The sequence below is a fragment of the Callorhinus ursinus genome, unplaced genomic scaffold, assembly GCF_003265705.2.
Source record: "Callorhinus ursinus isolate GAN/ISIS: 27379988/994484 unplaced genomic scaffold, GSC_fseal_2.0 scaffold20, whole genome shotgun sequence".
NCBI classification, from domain to species: domain Eukaryota; kingdom Metazoa; phylum Chordata; class Mammalia; order Carnivora; family Otariidae; genus Callorhinus; species Callorhinus ursinus.
The window spans coordinates 23,519,431-23,545,590 of NW_027397082.1; the positions used below are offsets into that span (position 1 = coordinate 23,519,431).

The 26,160-nt window shown below is 38.2% G+C and overlaps 2 protein-coding genes across 4 annotated transcripts in view; one reads left to right on the top strand and one right to left on the bottom strand.

Moving 5' to 3' along the window:
* Positions 1 to 1,798, bottom strand: part of CC2D2B (coiled-coil and C2 domain containing 2B) — a 103,339-nt gene extending 101,541 nt beyond the window's left edge. Inside the window, exon 1 of the mRNA XM_073904400.1 lies at positions 1,649 to 1,798. The gene's annotated coding sequence lies outside the window, so the exon portion shown is untranslated. The remainder of the gene's footprint in view (positions 1 to 1,648) is intronic.
* Positions 1,799 to 1,861: 63 nt separating this feature from the next.
* LOC112830854 (uncharacterized) overlaps positions 1,862 to 26,160 on the top strand; it is a 49,352-nt gene continuing 25,053 nt past the window's right edge. For 2 of the 3 annotated variants that reach the window (XM_073904406.1, XM_073904407.1), the window contains exons 1-3: positions 14,195 to 14,283; positions 20,505 to 20,580; positions 22,737 to 22,868. In XM_073904406.1, the coding sequence (XP_073760507.1) occupies positions 14,222 to 14,283; positions 20,505 to 20,580; positions 22,737 to 22,868 (270 nt within the window). In that variant the 5' untranslated portion in view covers positions 14,195 to 14,221. Of the gene's footprint in view, positions 2,149 to 14,194; positions 14,284 to 20,504; positions 20,581 to 22,736; positions 22,869 to 26,160 lie in introns of those variants that run through there. The other variant, XM_073904408.1, reaches the window with a different exon arrangement.

Below are 26,160 nucleotides of genomic sequence, written 5' to 3' on the forward strand. Positions count from 1 at the left end.
CTGAATTCAGGCTCAAATCCAACTTTATCTTTATTTTAGTTCATCTATTGTCACATAGTATGATCAGTCCCATCTGAACTCCCTCATAGCAGTGTTTCTTAAATCATGCTTTTCCACACTTCTTTGATTTGCATTGTGGTGCTGTACAAAAAACTTAAAGTCTCACTCAAAGTTATGGTAAAATTAAGGCAATGGATAGCATTTTGCCAAAATCAAAATTTATTAAATATATGGCAAATATACTGGTACTAAGGTATGGAAAAGGTGGAATTTAACAAAAAGAAATTCTACAACTAGGTAAATACAATAGCATTATTTCACAATGTTTTACAGAGAGCATCATGACTTCCAGGTGTTTCATTACCTGACAAATTTGAAAATGAATACCTTTTAGTTAACTATAATCTTATTTTCTAAAATAAAAAAACTAGGAACAAGTGGCCTGACAAAGGATTTTCTGTGAATTTATATATGTCTTCAAAAGGCATGAACGAAATCATCCACCACACACAGGACTAAACCCCCAAATCACCATAACCTCCTCTTAGGATTTTCTGTGAATTTATATATGTCTTCAAAAGGCATCAAAACGAAATCATCCACTGCATACAGGACTAAGCCCCCAAATCACCATAACCTGCTCTTACAGGTCAAGAAAGATTTGGATTCACTTCCTTTGAGACTTTAGGTATATAGAGATCGATTAATGCCAAAACAGGTTACAAAAACTGTGGTATATTTTGAAAGGTTATATCACACACACACACACACACACACACACACACACACGTGATGTAATGTAATTCTGCCACTCTCAAGTTAATTACAGGATTTATAAAAAGTATTAATTCAAAGACCAACACGGGCCACGATGTCCAGAAACTGGACACAGGTAAGTCCTGTGATACTTAAACCTGACAATATATCTCAGTGCCTGTACTTAAGAGTCTCAACTGGAGAGAAAGTCAAAACTAGGCCCTTCCTGAAAGGCCAAAAGACCGCCGTGTCTACTCTCCCACCTAAGCCCTGCTCACCACTCTCCAACATAAACCTTTGACTATAGGCTGATCAACCTTCTTTATACTCCCCCCCCACAACCATCCTTCGATTTTTTTTGCAACTTTCCTCTAACCTAGAGCATTCCACGTCTCAAAGCCTGATTCAAATCCCACATCTTCCGGGAATTTTTTTTTTTTTTCTGACTCTGGCCCTTCTGTGACCTCCAAAAGCATTATTTTTGTTCATTACATCCTACTCTGCAAGTTCATCTTTCCGCCTACCCTAAAGCGAGGACGAGTGCCGGGATCCAAACTCATCTATCATCTATCCTCCACCAATCCTAGCAAGATGTTCAGCACAAAATAGGCACTCAATAAATAACATGATCTTGGATTTGATGCAAATCAAGCACTACTCTCGAATGCTGCAAAATGGAGTAGTTCTCAACCCACTTAATTTCCCAAGGGAATGACGGGGACGGGTCGGCCAGGTTCTGGGGACTACAAGTCCCAGCGGCCTGTGCGGGTCTGTCTGGTTCCAGGGGGCCGCCGCTAGTTTTAGTCCACAGAGCAGGGCTCCAACCAGACAAGATACCGGGGTGTCTGACAGGGAGGGGTCAGGGGGCTTTACTAGGCAGTATGACATTCACCTGGATGGACAGGGCACTCTTGCTATTTATGAACAGCTAAGGCAGGACGCACCATTTATCGCGGACTCTGAGAGGTCACTAACCGCCCCGCAACGTTCCTCACGACCGCGGTCGCAACCCGCCGCCCGCCTAGCGCTCCCTCCTCGGGGATTGACGTCAAGGCCGTCCGGGAGCATGCGCGGTGCGGCCCCTGAGCCGGCTGGGTCCCCGGCGAGCGCAGAGCGTGCGCCTTCGGGAATCTTCGGTGCGCTACGTCTGTTCATCGGCTGCTTGGGCTTGTGACTAGAATTGAGGCGTCGGAGCCTGTCACTCCCGCCCTGGCCTGGGCCTCTAGCGCCTGCAGGAGCGCCGGCTCTGATCACCTGCGGTCTGGTTGTGTGCCTCAGTGGCTGCAGCTGCCCGAGGGTTTGTTCTGGGAGAGAGCTGAGAGCGCGGTGTCCTGGCGCGTGGAAGCCCCGCAGCTCTCGCGTCATGGTGAAGAAGAATAGTATCCCCAACGGGTGAGTACCGGCCGTGAGCTCCCCGGCCGACGCGGGCCCGCGGCGACAACCGGAGTGGTAGGCGTCCCGGAGGACACGCTCGCACGCCCGCTGTCCGCGGTCCAGGTGCGCCCTGTGGTCTTCCGCGGCGTGTGGGGCGGGCGGCGGGGATGGTGGCGCTCCGGGCGCCCGCGCAACCCGCCGCTTCGACCGCGCCGGGAGTAGAGGGCTTTGATTTCGGGCGCTTTGGGGGTGGCATCCCAAGGGGCGTCCTAAAGGGGTTCTTTTTCTTTCCGGCGCTTGGTATGAATGTAACCAATTTAATACTTTTAAAAGCCTTGAGGTAGTGCACGCAGGACATGCTCACTCGTGTGGTGTCATCTTTGCTTCATAAACGAAACAGCTTACATTTCTTTTCCCAGTGACTCACCTCGAGTTAAAATAATGAGTTAAGTGAAAATGTTCTGTGTTTTGAAACTTGTCCTGGGAAACTGGCGGGCATGAAGTTAGGAAACTTGCTAGTAAGGAAAGCAGCTCTGCGGTGTGAGGGAGGCTTTCATTCATTCAGACATTCGACAGATGTTTTCTAGCGGCTCTCTGCGCCAGGCTTTGCGCTTGGCCCTTGGACTCCAGGGAATCTTAGAAGGGGGTTCAGACTTCTGACAGCCTTGTATATTTGGGAAAGGGGAGATGTGGAAGTGAAGAAACTGCTGCAAACATAATGTTCCAGGATATGTTGGTTCATTGTGGCATACGTAGAAATAGAACTGGGAAGTTCTGCTCGCTTTCTCAGCTGAGATAACTGCATACCGCTAAATGTGTCCGAGCCTCGAAATCGTTTGGCCATGTTGTTATTCTGAGTAAAATCCTTGCCGGGTTTCCCATCTTGAATTTCTACGGCTCTTCTGCTATGGGAATTTAGGAACAATGGTAGTGGTGAAAGAAGGACAAAGTCAAGCAATACTTTAGTAAATAGAAACGTTACAGGCTAAATAGAATAAGAGTGCATGTGCAAAAGATATGTAATCTGTGCTGTTCCTTAAATTCACTTAATTTCTGGAATAATTATCACACAGGGGTACTGTTTTTTTTTTTTATTTTGTGTGTGTGTGTGTGTGTGTGTGTGTGGTTTTTTTTTTAAGATTTATTTATTTTAGAGAGGGGCTGGGGGAGGAACAGAAGGAGATGGAAGGGAACATCTCAAGCCAACCCTCCGCTGAGCTGGGAGCCTGATGCAGGGCTCCATCTCAGGACTCTGAGATCATGACCCTGAGATCATGACCAGAGAGATGATCAAGAGTGGGAAGCTTAACGGGACTTAACCACCCAGGAGCCCCAACAGGGGTACTGTTTTTAAAAATACATATAGCATGTATTTACTGAGGTAATACTGTTACAACTACACTTTCATATGTTATAAAGTATGTATACCTGAATAATGAACAGGCTAAAGTGAGGTAGTGTAGGATTTGAGATCTAATATTGGACAGTTTGTAGTTTAAAGAGCTAAAAAAAAAATCAACCCTAAATATTTTCAAGTTTAAAGGAAAATAGTATCAGTCCAGCAGATATCTCACTCAGATTGGTCATCCAAATCTCACTTGCCAAATGGTTTCGCTTCAGTTCTTTTTTTTCTTTTCCAAGTTGCTGTCATTTAAAGGTCCGGAGCTTACACATGAAAATCTAGATTTCTTGAAAAATCAGATTTAGGAAACCAGATCTGTACATGGCAATAGTAAGTGATTTGCAGCTGTCTTTTCTATAAAGAGTAAGCCTCTCCAGTTTCCCATCCCCCTTTAGCCTCCGAAGCACTGAGACTTACAGTTAATTGACTTTATTATTTTATCGGGGTTTTTTTTGGGGGGGGGACATGTTTTACTTAGGTATGTCAACCGGCCTGGCATTTGATTTTGTAAGTCCAGCTGTAGAGGGTAAATGGGAGGAAGGAACTTAGTTTATTATATTACTTGTTTCCAGAATAAAATGTCATTTTGAGCGCCGCCAGGCAGTGCTGTGGACTGTTTTGTCAAAAAGCATGGTTACCTTCCATATTGTGAGCCCCAGAAGATGACATCACTTCAAATATCCCTACAGTCCTTTAACTTGATGAGTTGCAGTTTTGGCATTTGAATAGTCTGGGTGATCGTAGTATTCCTGGTTCTACCTCCCACTCAGGAGTATGGTGAAACGTGACAGTGAAATAGGAAAGTACTTCTAAACTGAAGAGCCTCTAAACAAACTAGTTTCAATAACTCTAAAATAGCAATTTTCTTATCTGGAGGTATAGGTTTACTTTTATCTTCCAATGATCTCTCTTCCCAAACTTGTTTTGTTTTTTGTTGTTGTTTTTTGTTTTTAAAGAAAGAAAAGATATATGGCTACAGACAAGAGATACTCTAATTGGGATTGATTTGGAAAAGAGTTTAAAAATGGGGCACCTGGGTGGTTCAGTTTATTAAGCATCCAACTCTTGATTTCATCTCAGGTCATGATCTCAGGGTGGTGATATCAAGCCCCAAGTTGGGCTCTGTGCACTCAGCGGGGAGTCTGCTTGAGATTTTCTCTCCCTCTCCCCCTCCCCACCTCTCTAAAACAAATAAACCTTAAAAAAAAATTTAAAAATGTGCAGTTGCCCCTTTAAATTACACAGGATTTTAACATGAGTTTTTCAGAAATGTTCTCTTTATTTGATCCGATTGGAATACTCTTTTATTAAGTTCTCTGCCTTATTATTTTTTTCTTTGAGAAATTTCCCTCTGTTAGAAGGTCAGTTCCTGTTGATTACACTTTGGGTCTAGTTTTTTTTTTCCTCAAGTAAAATTCTGTTCATTGCTCTATGACTGCTAATAGGTATTATATGTGTTGTGACAAAGTAATCACATTGAGGATTTTTATCCCTCATTCCACTATATTTGTATTCAAAATAATTTGGATCCTCCATCCTACACTACTATGTCTTCCTCCACCCATTTGCCCATTTTTCAGAGCTTTTCTGTCACAAAACCAGAGGGTCTGCTGTAAGAAGGACAGCTGTATGTATGGGGGTGGGGGGACAAAGTCCCTGAATCCTGAAATTCGGAACAGAGTACTATCATATTGATTCTTGCCAAACATTGAGTGAATTTAAGCTGGGACCTCACTGTGTAATGTAGATATTCAGAATGGATTTGTATTTTCAAGCAGTATTCTATAAACATACTATCTAGAGGTCAAAATACTGCCTTATGTTCCAAACTATGTCTTTCATGCTTCTAGGGATACCCTTTAGTTCTCCTTTGAAATTTATGAGTTTCTCATGAGATTTTAAGCTTTAATTTTATTTTCTGAATGTCCATATTAATGACAGATGAGTGTAAACATCATTAATTTTATTCTGAGTTTCATTGATTGCCTGGGTTTTTTGAAATTCTTTTTACTTTTTAATAATAGAGTCACCAAAACTAGCACTGTTGTTTAACCTCAGCAACCAAATAAAGTCCTAGTGTTTTGGGCAGCTTGATACTGGAAGAGTATTATGAGAGTTTCATTTAAGATCGGAGATCAGTAAATCCCATTCTACTTCTAGTTTCTGTTATACGTGGTAATGACACTGATAATTTTTCATAGCCTTATCCCCACAGTTTCTCTATCTTTTGATCATCAGCCTTCTTCCAGAGACAATTACTTTTTCTCTGGACTCCCCATATGTGATATAAGTAAACTCCTCTTTATCCCCTTCTTCTTACATAACATTCTTCCTCCTGATATTTGGAGACTGACTCTCCCATAAGGACACTGCTTTCCCAGCAGCTCACCACATTGGAAGTCAAGCCCCACATACCACAGGGGGCATTGATATGTTCCATCTCCTCATTGCCATTGCTAGGCCACTCCATCCTACCCTTGTAAAACATAATGGAAACCCTTGTGTAATTACCTTTTACCTTCCTCTTCATCATTTATCAGCTCCCTGGTCACTCCCTCACTTTTAAAAAAGAATTTAGCACCCAACTCAGTCTTCATTACTCAACTCCTACAAGACCATGTTGGGACTAAAGCAGTCATGTGCATCACAGTTCCAGCACCTGAAATGACTGTCTGTGGGACCTTAATGTCTAAGACTGTTTCATATTAAAAATACTAAATTCTAGCATTCTCCTCTCATCTTTCTGTTTATTCATCTCTCCCTCTTCCTTACTTTTCTATATTTAATCTGTGGCCTCATAAAGACCCTGTCCTTTGACTACTATTTTATCATCATCAGCCTCTACCTAGATTAACTTTCTTCCTTGTCTAGCCATGCTACTTGGTTCATTATTTACTCAAATTTCCCTGCCTTTTGTCTTTCTCTGCTTTTGCTCTCTGCTCTAGTTCAGTTTAGTCATTTGCTTTTTCAACTCATATATTTAAAGATAATTAAGTTCTAGTACTGAAAATTACAAAACCAGATTATTGTCATGACGATATGTCACAGTCCATAATAGAGCTCAGCCATTCTTTTCCTTTTCCACCTACAGCTACTATTCTAATTTTTATCACTGTTTAAACCTTCTATCCCATCTTTGACCTTGTACTTTCAGCAGGTGGTTTTGCTTTTTCAGAGGAAATAGACTCTCAGAAGTGAATTTGTAACAGTGACCGCCAGGCCAACTTAACTTCATCAGCAGATATCCTTCTCTCCTGTCTCAGCTTAAGAGGTATGCTTTTTTTCTATCCACAACTGATCCTATATATATGCTAGATCCCATCCATTCTGTCTCCCCCGGGGCCCTTGCTTCATCGTTTAACCTTTTCTTTTATCTTCAGTATACCTTTTCTCACCCACCTGCACCAGCTTCATCTTCCCTGTTCAACAACAAAAAAATGCCTCCACTTGGATTATCCTCTGATTTCTGCTCTCTCTTTCCTCTCCCTTACTATCAAATTTGTGGAAAGAGTAATCTCCCACTCCCCAAGTCTATTAACTCTTCCACCTGCAGTGTTCTGGCTTCTATCACTTACCTGCCATTAAGGACTTTCTAATTGACAAACCCAGTGTATCTTCTTAGACCTCTTAAATGCACTTGGTTCTGTAGACCGTTGCCCAGTCTTGAACTTTCCTTCTTTGGTTTCTCTAACATCAGATTCTACTTTTCTTCTCCCATCTCTTAGAGCATTTTAAATTTTCTATACTCGTTCCTCTGGGATCTCACTCTAATCCCTTTTTTCTATGATTTTTTAGTCATTTTCTTCTCTTTGGCATATGAACATGTTCAAATTCATCTTAAGAAAAGCAAAAAATAAAAAAACAAACATTGACTGTTGCTTTCTAGGGTTTTGTCCTTTATCTTGTTCTCTTTTTATTTTGTTCTCTTGAGTAGTCTCATAGCCTCAACTACCAGCTGGAGGATAATAAATTCCAAATCTATTCTTAGCCCACACTCTTTACCTGAGCTCCAGACTGACTGTGGATACCCTTACCCCAATTTCCAAAACTCTGAATATGCAGAGTTTAAAACCAACCTTGCCTCACAAAACTTATTCTCTTTATTTCCTGTTTTTTGAATGAAGCCAGTATTTAGTCACCCAAGTTAAAACTAAGAACAATACTGAAATTCCATTTTTTTTTTTTTAACATCCCACACACAGTTGTCATTTGATTCTATCTCCTAAATAACTGCTCTTTGGAGCCTACTTGTCTCCTTATTGTTCTGCTTTAGCAGCCATCGGCGCTGGATCCCAGGACCCTGGGATCATGACCTGAGCTGAAGGCAGACGCTTAACGACTGAGCCACCCAGGCGCCCCATCATCTCTTGATAGTAGCTTCTTAATTGATGTGTTTGTCTCCAAGTTGTTCTCTTCTGGTTCATTTTTAAAATTAAGTTAATTAAAAAAATTTTTTTAAAGATTTTATTTGTTTATTTGACAGAGAGAGACACAGTGAGAGAGGGAACACAAGCAGGGGGAGTGGGAGAGGAAGAAGCAGGCTTCCTGCTGAGCAGGGAGCCCGATGTGGGGCTCGATTCCAGGACCCTGGGATCATGACCTGAGCTGAAGGCAGATTCTTAACAACTGAGCCACCCAGGAGCCCCTAATTAAAAATTTTTAAATTGAAGTATAGTTGATACAATATTACATTAGTTTCAGTTATAAAACATAGTAATTCAACAAGTCTATACATTATGCCATGCTTACCACAAGTATAGCTACCATCTGTCACCATACAACACTATTACAGTATCATTGACTTTTGCCTGTGGTGTACCTTTTATCCCCATGTTATTCATTCCATAACTAGAAACTTGTATCTCCCACTCCTCTTTACCCATTTTGCCCATCCACTCATCCCCCTCTCCTCTGGCAACCATCACTTTGTCCTCTGTATTTATGGGTCTGTTTCTGCTTTTTGTTTGTTTATTCATTTGTTTTGTTTTTTAGATTCCACATATACCATCTATGGTATTTGGCTTTCTCTGACTTATTTCACTTAGTATAATATCCTCTAGGTTTATCCATGTTGTTGAAAATGACAAGATCTCATCCTTTTTAATGGCTGAGTAATATCCATTATATATATACAAAATACATATGTATATTACATCTTTTAAGTAATGAAGTATGGTTGACACACAATGTTACGTTTATTTTCGAGTATACAACGTAGTGATTGGACAAGTCTGTACATTATTATACTACATCTTTTTTTATCCATTCATCTATTGATGGACGCTTGGATATCTTCCATATCTTGGATATTGTATTAATGTTGCAATAAACATAGGGGTTCATATATCTTTTTGAATTAATCTTTTTGTTTTCTTTGGGTAAATACCTGGTAGTAGAATTACTGGATCATATGGTATTTCTATTTTTAATTTTTTTTTCCATACTGTTTTCTATAGTGGCTGTACCAATTTTCATTTCCACCAAGGGCTCCCTTTTTTTTTTTTTGTTCTGAAGTATCACTTTTTTTTAATTTTTATTGTTATGTTAATCACCATACATTACATCATTAGTTTTGGATGTAGTGTTCCATGATTCATTGTGTATAACACCCAGTGCTCCACGCAGAACGTGCCCTCTTTAATACCCATCACCAGGCTAAGCCATCCCACCACCCTCCTCCCTCTAGAACCCTCAGTTTGTTTTTCAGAGTCCATCGTCTCTCATGGTTGGTCTCCCCCTCCGATTTCCCCCCTTCTATTCTTCCAAAGGCTCCCTTTTCTCCACATTCTCACCAACACTCGCTCTTTCTTGTCTTATTGATTCTAGCCATTCTGATAGGTGTAGGGTGATACCTCATTGGTTCATTCTTTATACTCTCACCAAACTGTCTTCCTAAAATGCAAGCCTGATTCCCTATTTTCATTTCCTCCATCTGGTAAAGTCTGAGCTCTTTACATGGCATATATGAACTGTCTTCTTTCTAAGCTTCATTTTTTTTTTAAGATTTTATTTATTTGACAGAGAGAACAAGAGCAGAAACACAAGCGTGGGAGGGTGGGAAGAGGGAAAAGCAGGCTTCCCGCTGAGCAGGGATCCTGATGTGGGGCTCGATCCCAGGACCCTGGGATCATGACCTGAGCTGAAGGCAGACGCTTAACGACTGAGCCACCCAGGCGCCCCATAAGCTTCATTTTTTTTTTTAACTACTCTCCAGCATGCATATTATACTAAAACCATACCGAACTGCTCACTGTATCCTAGGCCTAGCATGTGCCATCATGCCTGCATGCCTTTTCGTGTGCCATTCCTTCCTGGAATGCCACCCCTTTTTCTCCATAAAGTTTCTACTCAAGCTTTCTTTGTGATGCCATCCCTAATTCACTCTTTTATGGCACTTTGTGGTAATTGTCGGACTCTCTCTCCATGAGACTAAACATTGTTTGAGGGCTAACACTGCATTTCTCCATTCATTAGTACTTAATAAATTTGCTGAATGAATAAATGAATAGCAATGAGCACAGTATCTTCAGGTAACAGTGAACCATGATTCCTGGATAGTTTGGGTGATGATCAAATATTAACTTTGGGAGGGACCCCAGAGACAATGTGGTCCAGCTCTTCATTTATCGGATATAGAAACTGAGGACCAGGAAGGACCAAAGCACCTGTTCCTCAGGCATAGCATATGCATGGATGCCTTCATATCTTGTTTTTGTTCTTCCCTCTGCCTAGAAGGGACTGTTCTACCTGATCATTTGCTACTTGTCTATGGAACTTGTTATTTCAGGGTTGTACTTGGACTACCAGCATCAGAATTACCAGGAATGCTTATTTTTTTGTTTTTATTTTTTTTTTAGGAATGCTTATTTAAAATGTAGATTCCTGACCTCCATCACAGAATTTCTCAATCCGTCTCTGTAAGGGAATCCAAGAAATCTATTTTAATTGCAGTTTCACCCTACTAACCTAAGAAACTAGTCTCTACTTCCCCCCCCATACTCTTCCTCTGTAAAACAAGCACACAAAGAGTATGTATATGTGTGTGTGAGAGAGAGGGGGGAGAAGAAAAATACTCATTCTAAGATGAGAAAGGAACTGTTTTAGTAAACTGCCAATCACAAGCTTTCAGTACATCTTTTATGATTTTCATCTTTGTTACTTAAAAAATAAAAGCAAACTGACACCAATTTACATAGTAATCAGAACAAAAACTAAGTGAAGTTCAGATTTGCTGTTGCTCATTTCCTAGCAAGACCTCTCTCCTAAAAAGTACTCTTGAAGTTCAGAATTTTTCAGTGAGATTGTTGCATGTGTCTATGAGAGAGACAGAAGGAGAGGGTGATGATTTTCAAAAGGGTTCTTTTACATTTAGTGGTTGAAGGTGAGAACATGTTAAGGCTTCAGAAGAGAATGAGGCCCAGCCAATTGCTGACATTTCTGCATGCGATTGGAAGTGCCCTAATGGGTAGTTATCTCCCCTAACTTAAAGATATAATGGCACTATACAGAAGGTGTGAACAGAGGCTGCTGATTACTATGGAAAAGTGAATGTTAGGTTGACTAACTGGAAAGGGGGAATAAATAAATACTATGACTGGGAACAAATTTTTCCAGGCCAAAAGTACTTTTAACTACTTTTAATTCTAGTAGGCCCAACCTTTGGAAATTCTGATTTAGTATGCGTAGATTGGGACCAAGACATCTAATATTTCTATAAAGAATTTTTGAAATTTTTATGTATGCCCGTGGTAGAGATCCACTCTTTAAAGGGAAAGAACCCAATCAAGTACTTATTTAAGCGTTTACATTTAGGTGGGTTTTTCCTCTATCTAGGCAAGAGTTCTAGCTCCTTTACTTGCTCAGCAAGGTACCAGTTTTATTGTCTGTCTGTATTTAAGAAAAAATAGTGATTAATTACCATGTGCTTAATGCTAATGGATTTGGGTCTTTATATCCGTGGTGTGCACATAAAGCCTCTAGCTTATATAGATCAGTTATCAACAAGTGATATAAAACACCAGCACTCCAGATTCTTATGAGACAGTAGAATCCAGAATTGTCCTTTCTTTACTTCTTCTCAAAAGCTTGACTAAAAGAAGTTGACCAAGAGAAGATTATTTCAAGGGTGTGTAGTTCATCCATTTCTATCAGTGGATCAAGCTGAACCACTTGGAATTTAGGTGCTTGGACTATACTGCCTTAATTCCTTGAAGAATTATTTTCACTGAGTCATGCCTAGTCATGTTAAATGTCATGTCCAGTCATGTGAATGATTTATTTTAGGACTCAGTAATAGACATTGTTTCCTTTTTGCTGTTGTCTGATTCTTTTTGATATTTTATAAATATGTAATGTATAAATTATTTCACTTCTTTTGCTTTTGTTTCTTAGAAGCTGAAAGGTGAATGTGAAGTTTAGTTAATATTGACTCTGGCTTTTATGATCTGTATGTTTTGATGTTTACATGTTCTTGATTTTCTACTTATGTTTTATTTGCACTTTAAGTACAATTCTTTGAAATTCTTTGTGAAATAAGTGTATCTACATTAAGTTAAATGTCTGGCACTTCAGTTCATCATAAGATACAAATTACTGCAGCATTAAACAAAAGTTTTGGTAATTGGATTGTAGAGTGGGATGGGAAGTAAAATGAAATCCTATGTTTGAAATGGCTTAGAATAAATTTTTTTAAATGGAGTTAAGATCTGATGCCTCTGTCTGATTATTCACTTTTTACCTGAATTACTGCAATAGCTAATGAGTTAATTTTCAACTTTCTTGGGAGCTTTAAAAGAATACTTTTCACATAGCTGTATTCTGAGGATATTTGGGCATGTTCTACCACTTGGAATTATTAGTAATGACCTATTTTCAGGCCTAATGATTTCAGTTGTAAAGACATAATATACATCAAATCTAGTTTTGATGGAACCTGTCATCAAGAAACATTAAAAAAATTAGTCCCTTGCAAACAAAGCATTTCATATAGGTTTAGAAAAGGGAGAGGTGACTATGGGCTGTATTGATTGGAGGTTTCTTACAGGGTTGAGTTAGGGCTTGAAGCGAGACTCAGATTTTGATCAGTGGTTCTCAGCCAGGGCTGATTTTGTCCTTCAAGAAATGTTTGGTTATTTGGAGTTATATTTGGCTATCACAACTTGGAGTAGGGGGTACTACTGGCATTTAGTGGATAAGGCCAGACGTACTGCTAAACATCCTGTAATGCACAAGACAGCTCCCCACATCAAAAATTATTCAGCCCCCAGTGTCATTAGTGCTCAGTTGAGAAACCATGATTTAGATGACCAAATAGCCTAAGGAAGGGCAAAAACCCAGAAAGGGAAATGAACTTCTGTATTTGTGGGATTCTAAGGAGATCTGCTGGACTGAGACACAATTTCCAGGTGGGCTCTGTGGTGAAAGGTAAAATTCAATATATAGGATAAGGCTGTATGATATATGGCCTTGAAAGAGTCTAAAAAACAGATTTGAAATTTATCCTGTAATGATAGCATTTACAGAAAGATTCTATAACAGTGACATACAGGAAGGGATAAATGGGGGAGAATCTGAAAGGCAAAGGAGACATACTATGGGAGACCATTGCAGTTACTCAGTGACGAAGTGTAAGTAGAGAGCACAGTGGTAGGAACAAAAAGGAAGAGCTAGATGTAAATTTGTTTCAACAGCTAAGGTTAACAATGGCATTTGAGGGTTTAAGGAAAGGAAGGGGACCTAAGTGACTTTTCTTTTGATCTCAAGCCACTCTCTAGTGCTCTAATCACTGAATTTCACCATCCATCCCTCTCTAATACAACATCCGTGTCATTGCAGCTGCTATTTCTGTTCTGTGACTAACCTTCTCTTTGTCCACCTACTCCTTTATCCACTGAGTAGAAAACTTATGGAACATTTTAACTGAGGAGGTGGTACAGACTAAAAATGTATGGTTTCAAGAGGGATTAAAAACTTGGCAGGTAAAGTTTTGGTGTTAAGACTGGTTCTCTGCCTTCTTTGAAAACATCCCTTCCTGCCAGTGACCCAATGTATGTTGAGATGGAAAATTGATTTTTTTATACACTAAATTACTAGCGATCTGGGTAGGATATTTGAGGGAAAAAATCTTAGTAGTTCTTATCCTCTTTTATTTATTTTTAAAGATTTTATTTATTTGAGAGAGAATGAGTGAGAGAGAGCAGACCACAAGCCTGGGGAGGGGCAGAGGGAGAGGGAGGAGCAGACTCCCCACTGAGCAGGGAGCCCCATGCAGGGCTTGATCCCAGGACCCTGAGATCATGACCTAAGCTGAAGGCAGACCCTTAACCGACTGAGCCACCCGGTTGCCCTCTTATCCTCTTTTAAAAGTATAGCTACTTGGGGAGCACCTGGGTGACCCAGTAAGTTAAGTGTCCGACTCTTGATTTCAGCTCAGGTCATGATCACAGGGTCCTGAGATCGAGCCCCACCTTGGGCTCCATGCTCAGTGAATCTGCTTGAGATTCTCTCTCCCTCTCCCTCTTTCCCTCCCCGCTCTGTCCTGCACACACACACACACACACACACACACACACATACTCTTTCTCTCTCAGATAAATAAATCTAAAAAAAGTATAGCTGTTCCTATAGGATAGAATGGTTAAGAAAATTTTTTATTTTTATGTTACAGCCTAGAATTTGGACACCATTGAAATGGGAGTACTTTGGATTCTGTTTTATCTTCTCTCTCCAACTAGTGAGGTGTATAACTTTGGGTAGATAATTTTATATAGTAATTAGCTTTAGTTTCCTTTTCTGTAGAATGGGAAAAAATATGTGCTTATTTAAGCATAAGTATGTGATGAGATCTAGCAAGGTAGGTAAAAGTTTATTCAAAAATATATATCCTTTATATATATGTGTGTGTGTGTGTGTGTATATATATGTATATGTATATACACATTGTTTATGAATGCAAATTATAACCAAATTTTATTTTCATAGGGGTCTGTAATAAGATTGTAGTGTGGGGGATTTTTTAAAAATAGAATCAAGGGACACCTGGGAGGTTCAGTCAAAGTGTCTGCCCTCAGCTTAGGTCATGATATCAGGGTCTTGGGATTGAGCCCCACACGGGGCTCCCTGCTCAGTGAGGAGTCTGCTTCTCCCTCTCCCTCTGTCCCTCCCACCTGCCCATACTTTCTCTCTCTTTCTCAAATAAATAAATAAATAAATAAATAAATAAAATCTTTAAAAAAATAAAAATAGAATCGAGCTCAGAGTCCTAAGAAAATAGCATAGGAATCAAGAAGAAACTCTAAAAAGCTTAAATTCCCACCATGGGGTGGAGGCTTCATCTTTTTTAGTTCCTACTCATTGCCTGTGGAGTACACTGTTCTCTTTAAAAAGCTAAAAGCTCGAGTGTAAACCACCCCCCTTGCCTTTGGTTCCTAAACGAAAAGTTGGTTATGCTCTCCTGCCTCTTTTGCCTCAAATATAGAATGTGCCTTAGAGGAGAAGCAACAAGACCTAACTTCAAGTCTTGACTTTACCATTAGTATACTGGGATACTAGGCAACTCCAACTCTTGGCCTCATTTTTTTCATTTATCAAGTGGGAATAAATACCTTAAAAAATACCTTAAAAAATGTCTGTTCTATCTATCTCATACAGAGTCATATGAGGAACAAATGAGATAATATTAATGAAAGTTTCTGAAAAAATTCGAAGTCTAGGAATGTAAATTGTTATTACTACTATCTTGTAACTATCACTGGAATATGGTTAAACTCTGGTTCCAGAAAGGCTAATCAGTATTATTAAATTACCTCAGTTATCTGTAATTTCATTTACTTTACTACAACTTTCTGTTTAATTTCTACTAGAATTACTGTATTTATTTGTTATTTATTTGGTGTGTGGTACAGATATTAGTTAAGTAAGATATTGCTACTTGTCATTTTTTAGTGGGGTTTATGGCTCAGGGAAATATTTGTTCATATGTTTTTATGGCCCCATCTTAATCTATTAACAGAGAGTTTATTGAACATATAGTATGTAAATACTGCCATGCCAAGTGCTTTGTGAGAATAAGATTTACCAGAAAAAATTTAGAGACTAAGACATAATAATAGCTTGCTGAACTCTATGGTTCATTGAGTAAATAGAAATGGCAGTTCAAAGAAGAAAGAACTCAAAGGAGATTTTTTTTTTTAGGGCAGAGTATTACTAATTACATTTTTTATTGTGCCATCATTTGTTTTTTGCTTTTGTTTTTTAAAAATTTCAGAACTTCAGAAAAGTAGGAATAATACAGTAAATATTTTGTAACCTTTGCCTAGAATCTAATTTGCCACATTTGCTTGATCTTTATATGTATACATATACACTTAACCCACTTTTTTTTTTAGCCGTTTGATTTAGTTACAGAGGCCATGACAGTACACTCCTGAATACTTCAGCATGTATCTCCTAAAAACAAGATAATTCCCTGTTTAACCACATATAATAATCAAAACTTTGGAAATTAAACATTGACACAATATTCTTATAGTCCATATCCAGATTTCCCAATATAATTATGATGGAGTTTTTTTTTTTAATTTTTTTATTGTTATGTTAATCACCATATATTACATCATTAGTTTTTGATGCAGTGTTCCATGATTCATTGTTTGTGTTTTTTTTATCCCAAAAAGGTCTTGCATATATTTAGTTGTTTCTTTAGTCTCCATCTACAATAGTCTTTTTTTGGTCTTTCATGACATTCTCATTTATTCAGTCTAGGCCAGTGGTTGGCAAAATATGGCCCATGGGCTGACCAACTGTTTCTATAAAGTTTTTTTTGAAAAATAGCTATACTCAAGATGCACGTGTTGCCTCTAGCTGCTTTTGCACTACAGGGGCAGAGTTGTGTAGTTGCAACAGAGACTGTGTGGCCCACAAGCCTAAAATGTTTACTACCTGACTTTTAGGAAGTTTGTTGATCCCTAATCTAGGCAGTTGGTTATGTATGACCCTCTTTTTGAGTTTGCTGATTGTTTCTTTAATTATATTCAAGTTGAACTTTTTGTTTTTTGGTTTTTGTTTTGGCAACAACACTACATTGGTATTGTTATAGCCTTCTCATATACTACATCAGGAGGCACATGAGGTCAGTTTGTCCTATTCTTTGTGATGTTAAGTCTTGGGGGCATTTTGTAATAAAGGATGACTTCATGAAAGATGATGTTTTAAACTAATCCTCAAGGATAGGGTAGTATTTGAATAGGTGGAAAGATTTTTCTAGTAGACCTTGTCTGTAACATTCTTCTGTTCCTGCTTCTATTAATCCTAAATTAGTATTTTCATCCATTCATATGGCTGGAATGATTGATAGCTTAACAACGTATTGATCTGTTGGTAGCAGTCAGAACATTATAGGTTTTCTCCATACAGTCTCTACCTTTTATTTATTTGTTTAATTTTGCAATGGTAATTGTCTTTTATCTTACACTGTGTCCAAGAAGTCTGTAAGCAAGTTTTTTTTTTTTATTTGTATAGAGTACTCTAAAGATTTCTGTCTTCTCTTGGAGCTTAATAAAATTTTATTTGTCTGAAAACCAGAACCCCAGAAGTATTGCATTCCAGAAGCAAATGTTGGGAATGAATATAGATTCACTTACTTTTTTTTTTTTTAAGTAGCTGAATAGATCATTTAAATGAAGTACTAGTTTATTTAGATACCATCATTTATGTCATTGTGGAAACATTAGTTGCTGAAATAAATGGATTGAAAAAAGTGCATGTTATAGTAATATATGTAATAATGTTGGCAATATTAGCAAATGGTCCAAAATTGCTTCCATATGGTTCCTTTATATTGTTAATACAAAAAGAACAGCTTCCAACTGGATGTCAAAACCAAAGATGAACATGTTTATAGAATTATCATAGCCATAATTGAATGTCATTCATAATAGTGGAATTATATGTGCTGTCGAGGAAAGGATAATTGTTAAGTATTCAAGGGCATCTTATTCCACAAGTGAAGAATTCCAACAAGGAAATGATCTTTTTAAAAATGTCACGAGCAAAAATATAAGAGTTAATGAGTTATTTAAAGGTAAAAATGAGGCCTTTTATTTAGAAATGAAGCCTTTTCATCAGGGAAATCCAAATCAAAACCTCAATGAGATACCACCTCACACCCGTCAGAATGGCTAAAATTAACAAGTCAGGGAACGACAGATGTTGGCAGGGATGTGGAGAAAGGGGAACCCTCCTACACTGTTGGTGGGAATGCAAGCTGGTGCAACCACTCTGGAAAACAGTATGGAGGTTCCTCAAACAGTTGAAATTAGAGCTACCATTCGATCCAGCAATTGCACTACTGGGTATTTACCCCAAAGATACAAATGTAGGGACCCGAAGGGGTACGTGCACCCCAGTGTTTATAGCAGCAATGTCCACAATAGCCAAACTGTGGAAAGAGCCAAGATGTCCATCGACAGATGAATGGATAAAGAAGATGTGGTATATATACACAATGGAATATTATGCAGCCATCAAAAGGAATGAGATCTTGCCATTTGCAATGACGTGGATGGAACTGGAGGGTGTTATGCTTAGTGAAATAAGTCAGAGAAAGACATGTATCATATTACCTCACTGATATGAGGAATTCTTAATCTCAGGAACAAACTGAGTGTTACTGGAGTGGTTGGGGGTGGGAGGGACGGGGTGGCTGGGTGATAGACATTGGGGAGGGTATGTGCTACGGTGAGCGCTGTGAATTGTGCAAGACTGTTGAATCACAGATCTGTACTTCTGAAACAAATAATGCAACATATTTTAAGAAAAAAGAAAAAGAAGAAGATAGCAGGAGAGGAAGAAGGAAGGGGAGTAAGTCAGAGAGGGAGACGAACCATGAGAGATGATGGACTCTGAAAAACAAACTGAGGGTTCTAGAGGGGAGGAGGGTAGGGGGATGGGTTAGCCTGGTGATGGGTATTAAAGAGAGCACATTCTGCATGGAGCACTGGGTGTTATGAACAAATAATGAATCATGACACACTACATCAAAAACAAATGATGTAATATATGGTGATTAACATAACAATAAAAAATTTTAAAAAAGGATAAAAGGAAAAAAAAGAAATAAAGCCTTTTATTTACTTATGCTAGGAATCATTTTCTAATTTTTATTTTTTATTTAAGAAATTTTTTTAAAGATTTTATTTATTTGACAGAGAGAGAGAGACAGCAAGAGCAGGAACACAAGCAGGGGGAGTGGGAGAGGGAGAAGCAGGTTTCCCGGGGAGCAGGGAGCCCAATGTGGGACTTGATCCCAGGAGCCTAGGATCATGACCTGAGCCGAAGGCAGACACTTAACAACTGAGCCACCCGGGCTCCCCTCATTTTCTCACTTTTAAAGAGAAAGAAACCTAGTCCAACATCCTTGCTTTTTTACTGGATTTTGGTAGCATTTGGATTGTATTTAAGAATTTGAGAAACTGTATTTTTCAACTTCAGATAAATTGTCAAAATCAAATTTCTGTTCTTACAAAGCAAAGGACTACTGGAACATAGTTATCATTCTTTTATTTTTTTAAGATTTTATTTTTTTATTAGAGAGACAGACACACAGCAAGAGAGGGAACACAAGCAGGGGGAGTGGGAGAGGGAGAAGCAGGCTTCCTGCGAAGCATGGGGCCTGATGCAGGGCTTGATCCAGGACCCTGGGATCATGACCTGAGCCAAAGGCAGACACTTAATGACTGAGCCACTCAGGCACCCCATCACTCCTTTTTGAAGGATAGTTTTGCTGGATATAGAATTCTTGGTTGGCTGTATATTTTTTTCAGCATTTGAATGTCATCCTACTACCTCTGACCTTCATTATTCCTAATGAGAAGTCAGCTGTTAATCATGTATAATCAGTACATTAAGTAATGATTTTATGAAACCAAACTTACTCAATATTATTTAATATTTATGGCATATGTGTGGTGTAGCAGGCATTGTACTGTGAGGAAAGACAGACATGGTCATTCTCACAGTTTATGAATCAAGAGAGAAACCATGACTTGTCAAAAAAAAAATTACATAATCATGTGTATAGTTACAAACTGTTAAGTGCCAGGAAAGAAAGTGAAAGTTATGTCTAATGGGAATGGGTGATGAATGACAGACACGCTCCTGAGAACTGATACTGGAGCTGCAAGCTGAAGGTGACTGAAGGAGTGAAATGGGAGAAGGGGGCTGAAGGAGCAGCATGGAGCATTGGAAGGACTAAGGAAAGGAAACTGTGAAGCCAGAGCCTGGTGAAGGAAAGGGTGGTACAGAAATGAAGCTGTAGAAGTAAGCAGGGAATTAAAATGCTCATTTTAAGAAATCTTCATATGTTATAATTGGAATTTATCAAAAATAACTTGGAAATAATTATATGACAAAGTTATTTTTAATACCAGATTTCTCTGTTTCATAAAAAGTCATCATAGATAAATCAAGATGTTTAAAGTTAATGAACTATAGTTCTTAACTGAAGATTAATCAGAAATTAAAACAAGACAGCTCCAAAATAATCATGTTGTGAAAATGATTTGTTTCCTACTTACTAAAACACTGAAAGTTTTCATATTTTACTTTTATTATTCCCACATTAAATACCTGTTACCACTTTTTATTTAATATATAATCCGTGACACTCTTTTCCTTCTCTTACTGTTGCCCAAGAAAAATAAAGACAATATTGTTTTGGGTATTGGAAGTTTATATCAGGAATGAATGCTACCTTATTTATTGTAGAAGTGTCGTACATATGTAAAACCTTCCATTGTTTTTGTGTTTTTTGAGGGAGGAAGCAGTAAATTAAAATTCATGCATGATAGCACTCAAAAAGCAACTAACCAACAAATGAGGCTCTATTTATTAAAAAAATAATGATTTCTTTATTTACCATCTTGAGTCATTAAAATATTTTTATTATAATTGTAGTTGTTTATTTTCATTTCAGGTGGAGGACTGTGACGCCAATTGGACATCCTCTACCTGGAACGCGATTTATTGCTTTTAAAGTTCCTTTGAAGGGAGTATGTATATTATTTTCTCATCTATTTTATGAGGAGAATTGGGACTAATAAGATCCGTGTTTACTTAAGATTATGCTGTTTTTCATAAAAATATGTGAAATTTCCAGAAAACGTTTGATATTATGGAAGTAACAGTAAACTTTTTCACACATGTAATTATTAATTGTTCATGCTAGTGTAAGGGAGTAGTTTTGGATTAATTTTTTAATAACAGCTTTATTATGTAATTCACCTATTCACATTCACCTATTTAAAGTATACAGTGGTTTTTAGTATATTCACGGAGTTGGGCAGCTGTCACTACAACTTTAGAACGTTTTCATCACCCTCACTTCCTCCCAAAAACCCATGGACAGTGGCAGTCACTCCCCTTTATCCCTCATTCCCACCCCCCACGTCCTAGACAACCACTTTCTGTCTTCATAGATTTTACTGTTCTGGACATTTCATATAGATGGAATGATATAATATTGTGACTGGTTTCTTTAGCATAATGTTTTCAAGGTTCACCCATGTTGTAGTGTGTATCAGACTTCATTTCTTTCTATTGCCAAGTTGAATTTTTTAACGGTTCAACTTATTAAAAGCATTTAACAAGATTAAATACTTTTTGAAAGAAAGTATCTTGAATCCTAATGTTATTTCTGCTTTTTATATTTTGACCTATTTAAAAGTTATATAACGCTCTGGTTCAAAGATAAAGATAGATAACTTTTGAGTACCCCCCCCACAAAAATCAGCATTCCTTTACGAATTTGTCAAATCTTTTGCATAGCATTTCCTAAAAAAATCAAAAGATACTTGAAACCCATTGCATGTTTTATATGGCCTCAGATCCATGACAGCTTTAGTTTCTCCTACTTGCTCTGACATTGGGAATGTGTGAGCACACAGTTCAGAATCTTTTATACTGGCCTCCTAATTTAACTCAGATTTTTCTCTTTCACAAGTCTTTAAGTTACTTCCTTAATATATTGAGAAGTAACTTTAAGTTACTTTTTAAATATGCTTAATATAATTAATACTTTAATTCACATACTATAAAATTCATCTTTTTGAAGTATATAATTTAGTTTTTTTAATATATTCACAGAGTTATGTAATCAATGACATTAATTCCAGATCATTTTCATCCCCTCAAAAAGAAGCCCTGTAACCATTGGTAGTCATTCCCCGTTTCCCCTCCCCCTGGCCCCTGGCAACCACTAATCTACTTTTCTGTGTAGATTTGCCTATTCTGGACATTTCATATAATGGAATCATAAAGTCTGCAACCTTTTGTGACTAGCTACTTTAACTTAGCATGTTTTCAAGATTCATTCATCTTGTAGCATACAGTTCATTTCTTTTTATTTCCAAATTGATTGCGTATAACATCCAGTGCTATATTGAATTAATTTTTTAGAATTGTTTATATTTGGCTCTGTAGTACATTATGTTAACTAATTGTTTTTATTAATCATATAATACAAAAATCAAATCTGTTGTACAGTCAGCACACACCACTGAGAGCAATAACAAATACAGCAGTCTAGAAGAATGCTGGTAAGTTTATAGACGTTGACCAAAACTATAGATTTATCTCCAGACAATCCATATATAACATCTGATAACATTTTAAAAATTCTACACTCTGTTTAATATAAACATGGAAACTTAGAACCTTTATATCTGGGAGAAAAACAAACATTTAATCAAACGAGTCAGACTGGTATCATGAGCTGGATAAGGTAAAAATTTCTGGGTTAAAATCTTGACTGCCATCTAGACTGTGATGTTGGACAAGTAATTTAACTTTTCAAAGCCTCAGTTCAAATGAGAACTCTACTACAAAATTATTTTTCACTAGTGGTTAATACTTTATTCAAACTGAATTTGGTGCAAGAAAATTCCAGTGGATCCAAGCAGGACAGTCCGTTTTTGAAATGTTCCGAGTCCTTGGTGACAGGACATATGTAAAATCACTGAAGCAAATGATGTAAATATGTTTAGGCTCTTTTCACAGCTCCAATTCATTATGAGCTTTGCCAGTGTTCTTAAAGCTATGACAGTTTTCACTGATTCTTTTTGTCTTATGTTTTTTCTCTTCCTTGTTTGTTTTATGTTAAGTACATTTTATCTGTATTTCATAACCTTACTTTCATTTTTCATTATAGGCAGTTAATCAGAGACTTACTCCAACCCAGAAGTTTACACCAAAGGATTTGATTAGTGCAATAAAAGCATTAAATGTGGAGCTTGGATTAATTATCGATCTAACATACACCACAAGATATTATGAAGTTAAGGTAAAGTTACAGATGTATTTTGTTATCATAGATATGTCTTGAAATAGAAAAGATTTTTTAATACTGCATTTAGAAAGTAACTCTCATGGTTATTTTAATACAAATTTCAGAATTTCTCGTGTAATTTCTTCGAAATCTTCTTAATTCTTCACATAATCATATAATACCTTTTTTTCTAAAATCATGGATTGTGCAGAGAGGAAAAAATGGAATATTTTTCTTCTGAGAGAACAAATATGTAGAATAAATTATTGTAGATAGAAATAAAAAAGAAAAGCACCAAAGGAGTAAGGAAACAGGGAAAGAGTAACATGATAGAAAAGAAAGCAACAGAAAAAAAATAAAAGAAAAAACATGAGATGCATATTACTGTACAACAGCGTTTTATGAACTTTTTTTTGCAGCAAAATCTTTTCAATTCTTGCTCTGAAGCCCATTATATAAAGCAGATAAACAGGGAATTGTGCTGGCTGAAGCAGAATATTAGCATCCACTAGGCCTCCTCATCCTCCAGTCCTACCCTCCCTGTCCTGAGTCTTAGCAACATGACTTAGCTAAGGGCTATGGAGAGCAAGAGAATTTTAAAACCTTGTTCTAGAGGAGAATAACTCTTGAGCCTTGCTATTCAATTGGATTAGTGCCATCAAAGATGTCATCTGTCATTCCTGCCCTGATTAGGTGACATTTAGTCTTGGATATCTTGCTGCCCTGTCAAATTTCAACATACATATAACTAAACACACCATCATTTCTTCCTTTTTTTTTTTTTTAAGATTTATTTATTTATTTATTTGACAGAGAGACAGCGAGAGAGGGAACACAAGCAGGAGGAATGGGAGAGGGAGAAGCAGGCCTCCCGCTGAACAGGGAGCCCGACGCGGGGCTCAATCCCAGGACCCTGGGATCATGACCTGAGCCGAAGGCAGACGCTTAATGACTGAGCCACCCAGGCACCCCCACACCATCATTACTTCTATACGACTCCTTCCCAAAAATACAAATTCGCAATCTCTTCAGCTTTCCTGTTTCTCCTGAAAGCACCACTACTGAGCCTATCAGTCAGGTTCAAATCACCTGAGTCCTGTGTCTTCTGGGTACCCGACATCAGGTCAAGGACTAAACCCTATAGATTTTTTTCTTCTTAAATGTGTCTCATATTCTCCAGATCTTTTACCTCATTATTCAGTAGCTAGCCTTTTTTATCCTTCTTTGACCAGTTGTGCCTAAACATAATTTTCATGCCCACTCCAGGTCCTTCCTAAAAAAACATCTCAGTTCTCTCTGCCCTCCCCACTGTTTGAATACATCACATCTAAACTCCTCTCTCTGTTTTTCAAGGCCCAATTTAATCTGACCCCCTTCTCATCATGCTCTTCTGTTTCTTACACAAATCATCTCCACTATCTCGTGAACATTCTTGATTCTGTGCCTCAAGTCATTCCAGATACTTGGAATTTTTTTCTTTCCCTCCCTGTCTAAAACTATACCTATTTTTCAAGGCCTAACATTTACAGCTTCTCCTGGACTCTTATGCAATTTTTTTATTTTATTTTTTTAAATTTTTTCTTGTTATGCTAATCACCATACATTACATCATTAGTTTTTGATGTAGTGCTCCATGATTCATTGTTTGTGCATAACACCCAGTGCTCCATGCAGAATGTGCCCTCTTTAATACCCATCACCAGGCTGACCCATCCCCCACCCCCCTCCCCTCTAGAACCCTCAGTTTGTTTTTCTTTTCTTTTTTTTTTTTAAAGATTTTATTTATTTAATTGACAGAGAGAGAGAGACAGAGAGAGGGAACACAAGCAGGGGGAGTGGGAGAGGGAGAAGCAGGCTCCCGCCGAGCAGGGAGCCCGATGCGGGGCTCGATCCCAGGACCCTGGGATCATGACCTGAGCCGAAGGCAGTCGCTTAACCAACTGAGCCACCCAGGCGCCCCCTTCAGTTTGTTTTTCAGAGTCCATCGTCTCTCATGGTTCGTCTCCCCCTCCAACTTACTCCCCTTCATTCTTACCCTCCTGCTATCTTCTTCTTTTTTTTTTTTCTTAACATATATTGCATTATTTGTTTCAGAAGTACAGATCTGTGATTCAACAGTCTTGCACAATTCACAGCGCTCACCATAGCATATACCCTCCCCAATGTCTATCACCCAGCCACCCCATCCCTCTCACCCCCCACCACTCCAGCAACCCTCAGCTTGTTTCCTGAGATTAGGAATTCCTCATATCAGTGAGGTTGTATGATACATGTCTTTCTCTGATTGACTTATTTCACTCAGCATAACACCCTCCAGTTCCATCCACGTCGTTTGTTATGTGATTTTTTGACATATAACTGTTCAAAGGTCATTATCCTTATTTTTCCAAAACTATTATCTGCTCCTAGGATCTGACAATATGCATTTATACTCATCACCAACCTTGATATTCTTTAGATGAATATTGTTAGTTGATTAATTGATTTTACTTAAATGATGACATTAGCCCTTCTCTTTTTAGGGTCTCCACTTTAGACTCCCTTGCAAACTTAAGAATGAGTCAGGGAACAGGCTTACTACATAGCCTAAGCTGATATCTTGAATTGTAACACCAACTATGGCGTTAACACTTTTACGATTTTTTTATTTGTTCATTTGAGAGAGAGGGAGAGACAGCACAAGCAGGGGGAGAGGCAGAGGGAGAGGGAGAAGCAGACTCCCCACTGAGGAGGGAGCCCAACATGGGGCTCAATCCCAGGACCTGGAGATCATGACCTGAGCCAAAGGCAGATGCCTAACCATCTGAGCCACCCAGAAGCCCCTGGAGTTTACACTTTAAGCTTGTATATTAGGTTGAACCTGTGTCTGCTTAATCATTTGAATCCTTAACTCATGATTGTCATTGGCCAGTAGGAATTGGGCTTCTTTTATAGCCTCTTTTCGTGTAGACTACAAAAGAGTTCCACAAAAATAGGGGAACCTGGATAGCTCAGTCAGTTGAGCTTCCAACTCTTGATTTCAGCTCAGGTCACCATCTCAAGGTCATGAACTTTAGCCCCATGTCAGACTCCATGTTTAGCAGGGAGTCTGCTTGAGATTTTCTTTCTCCCTCTGCCCGTACCCCCACTTGCCCGCGAGTGCTCACTCTCTCTCTTTTTCTCTCTCAGAATAAATAAAATCTTTAATAAAAAACAAGAGAGTTCTACACAAATTGATCTAAAGTGTGCCTTCAGTAAAATCATTGTGCCTGATTTAAAAAATACGGAATGGTAAGTTTCATTAGGTTGAAGAATTTGTTTTTAATAA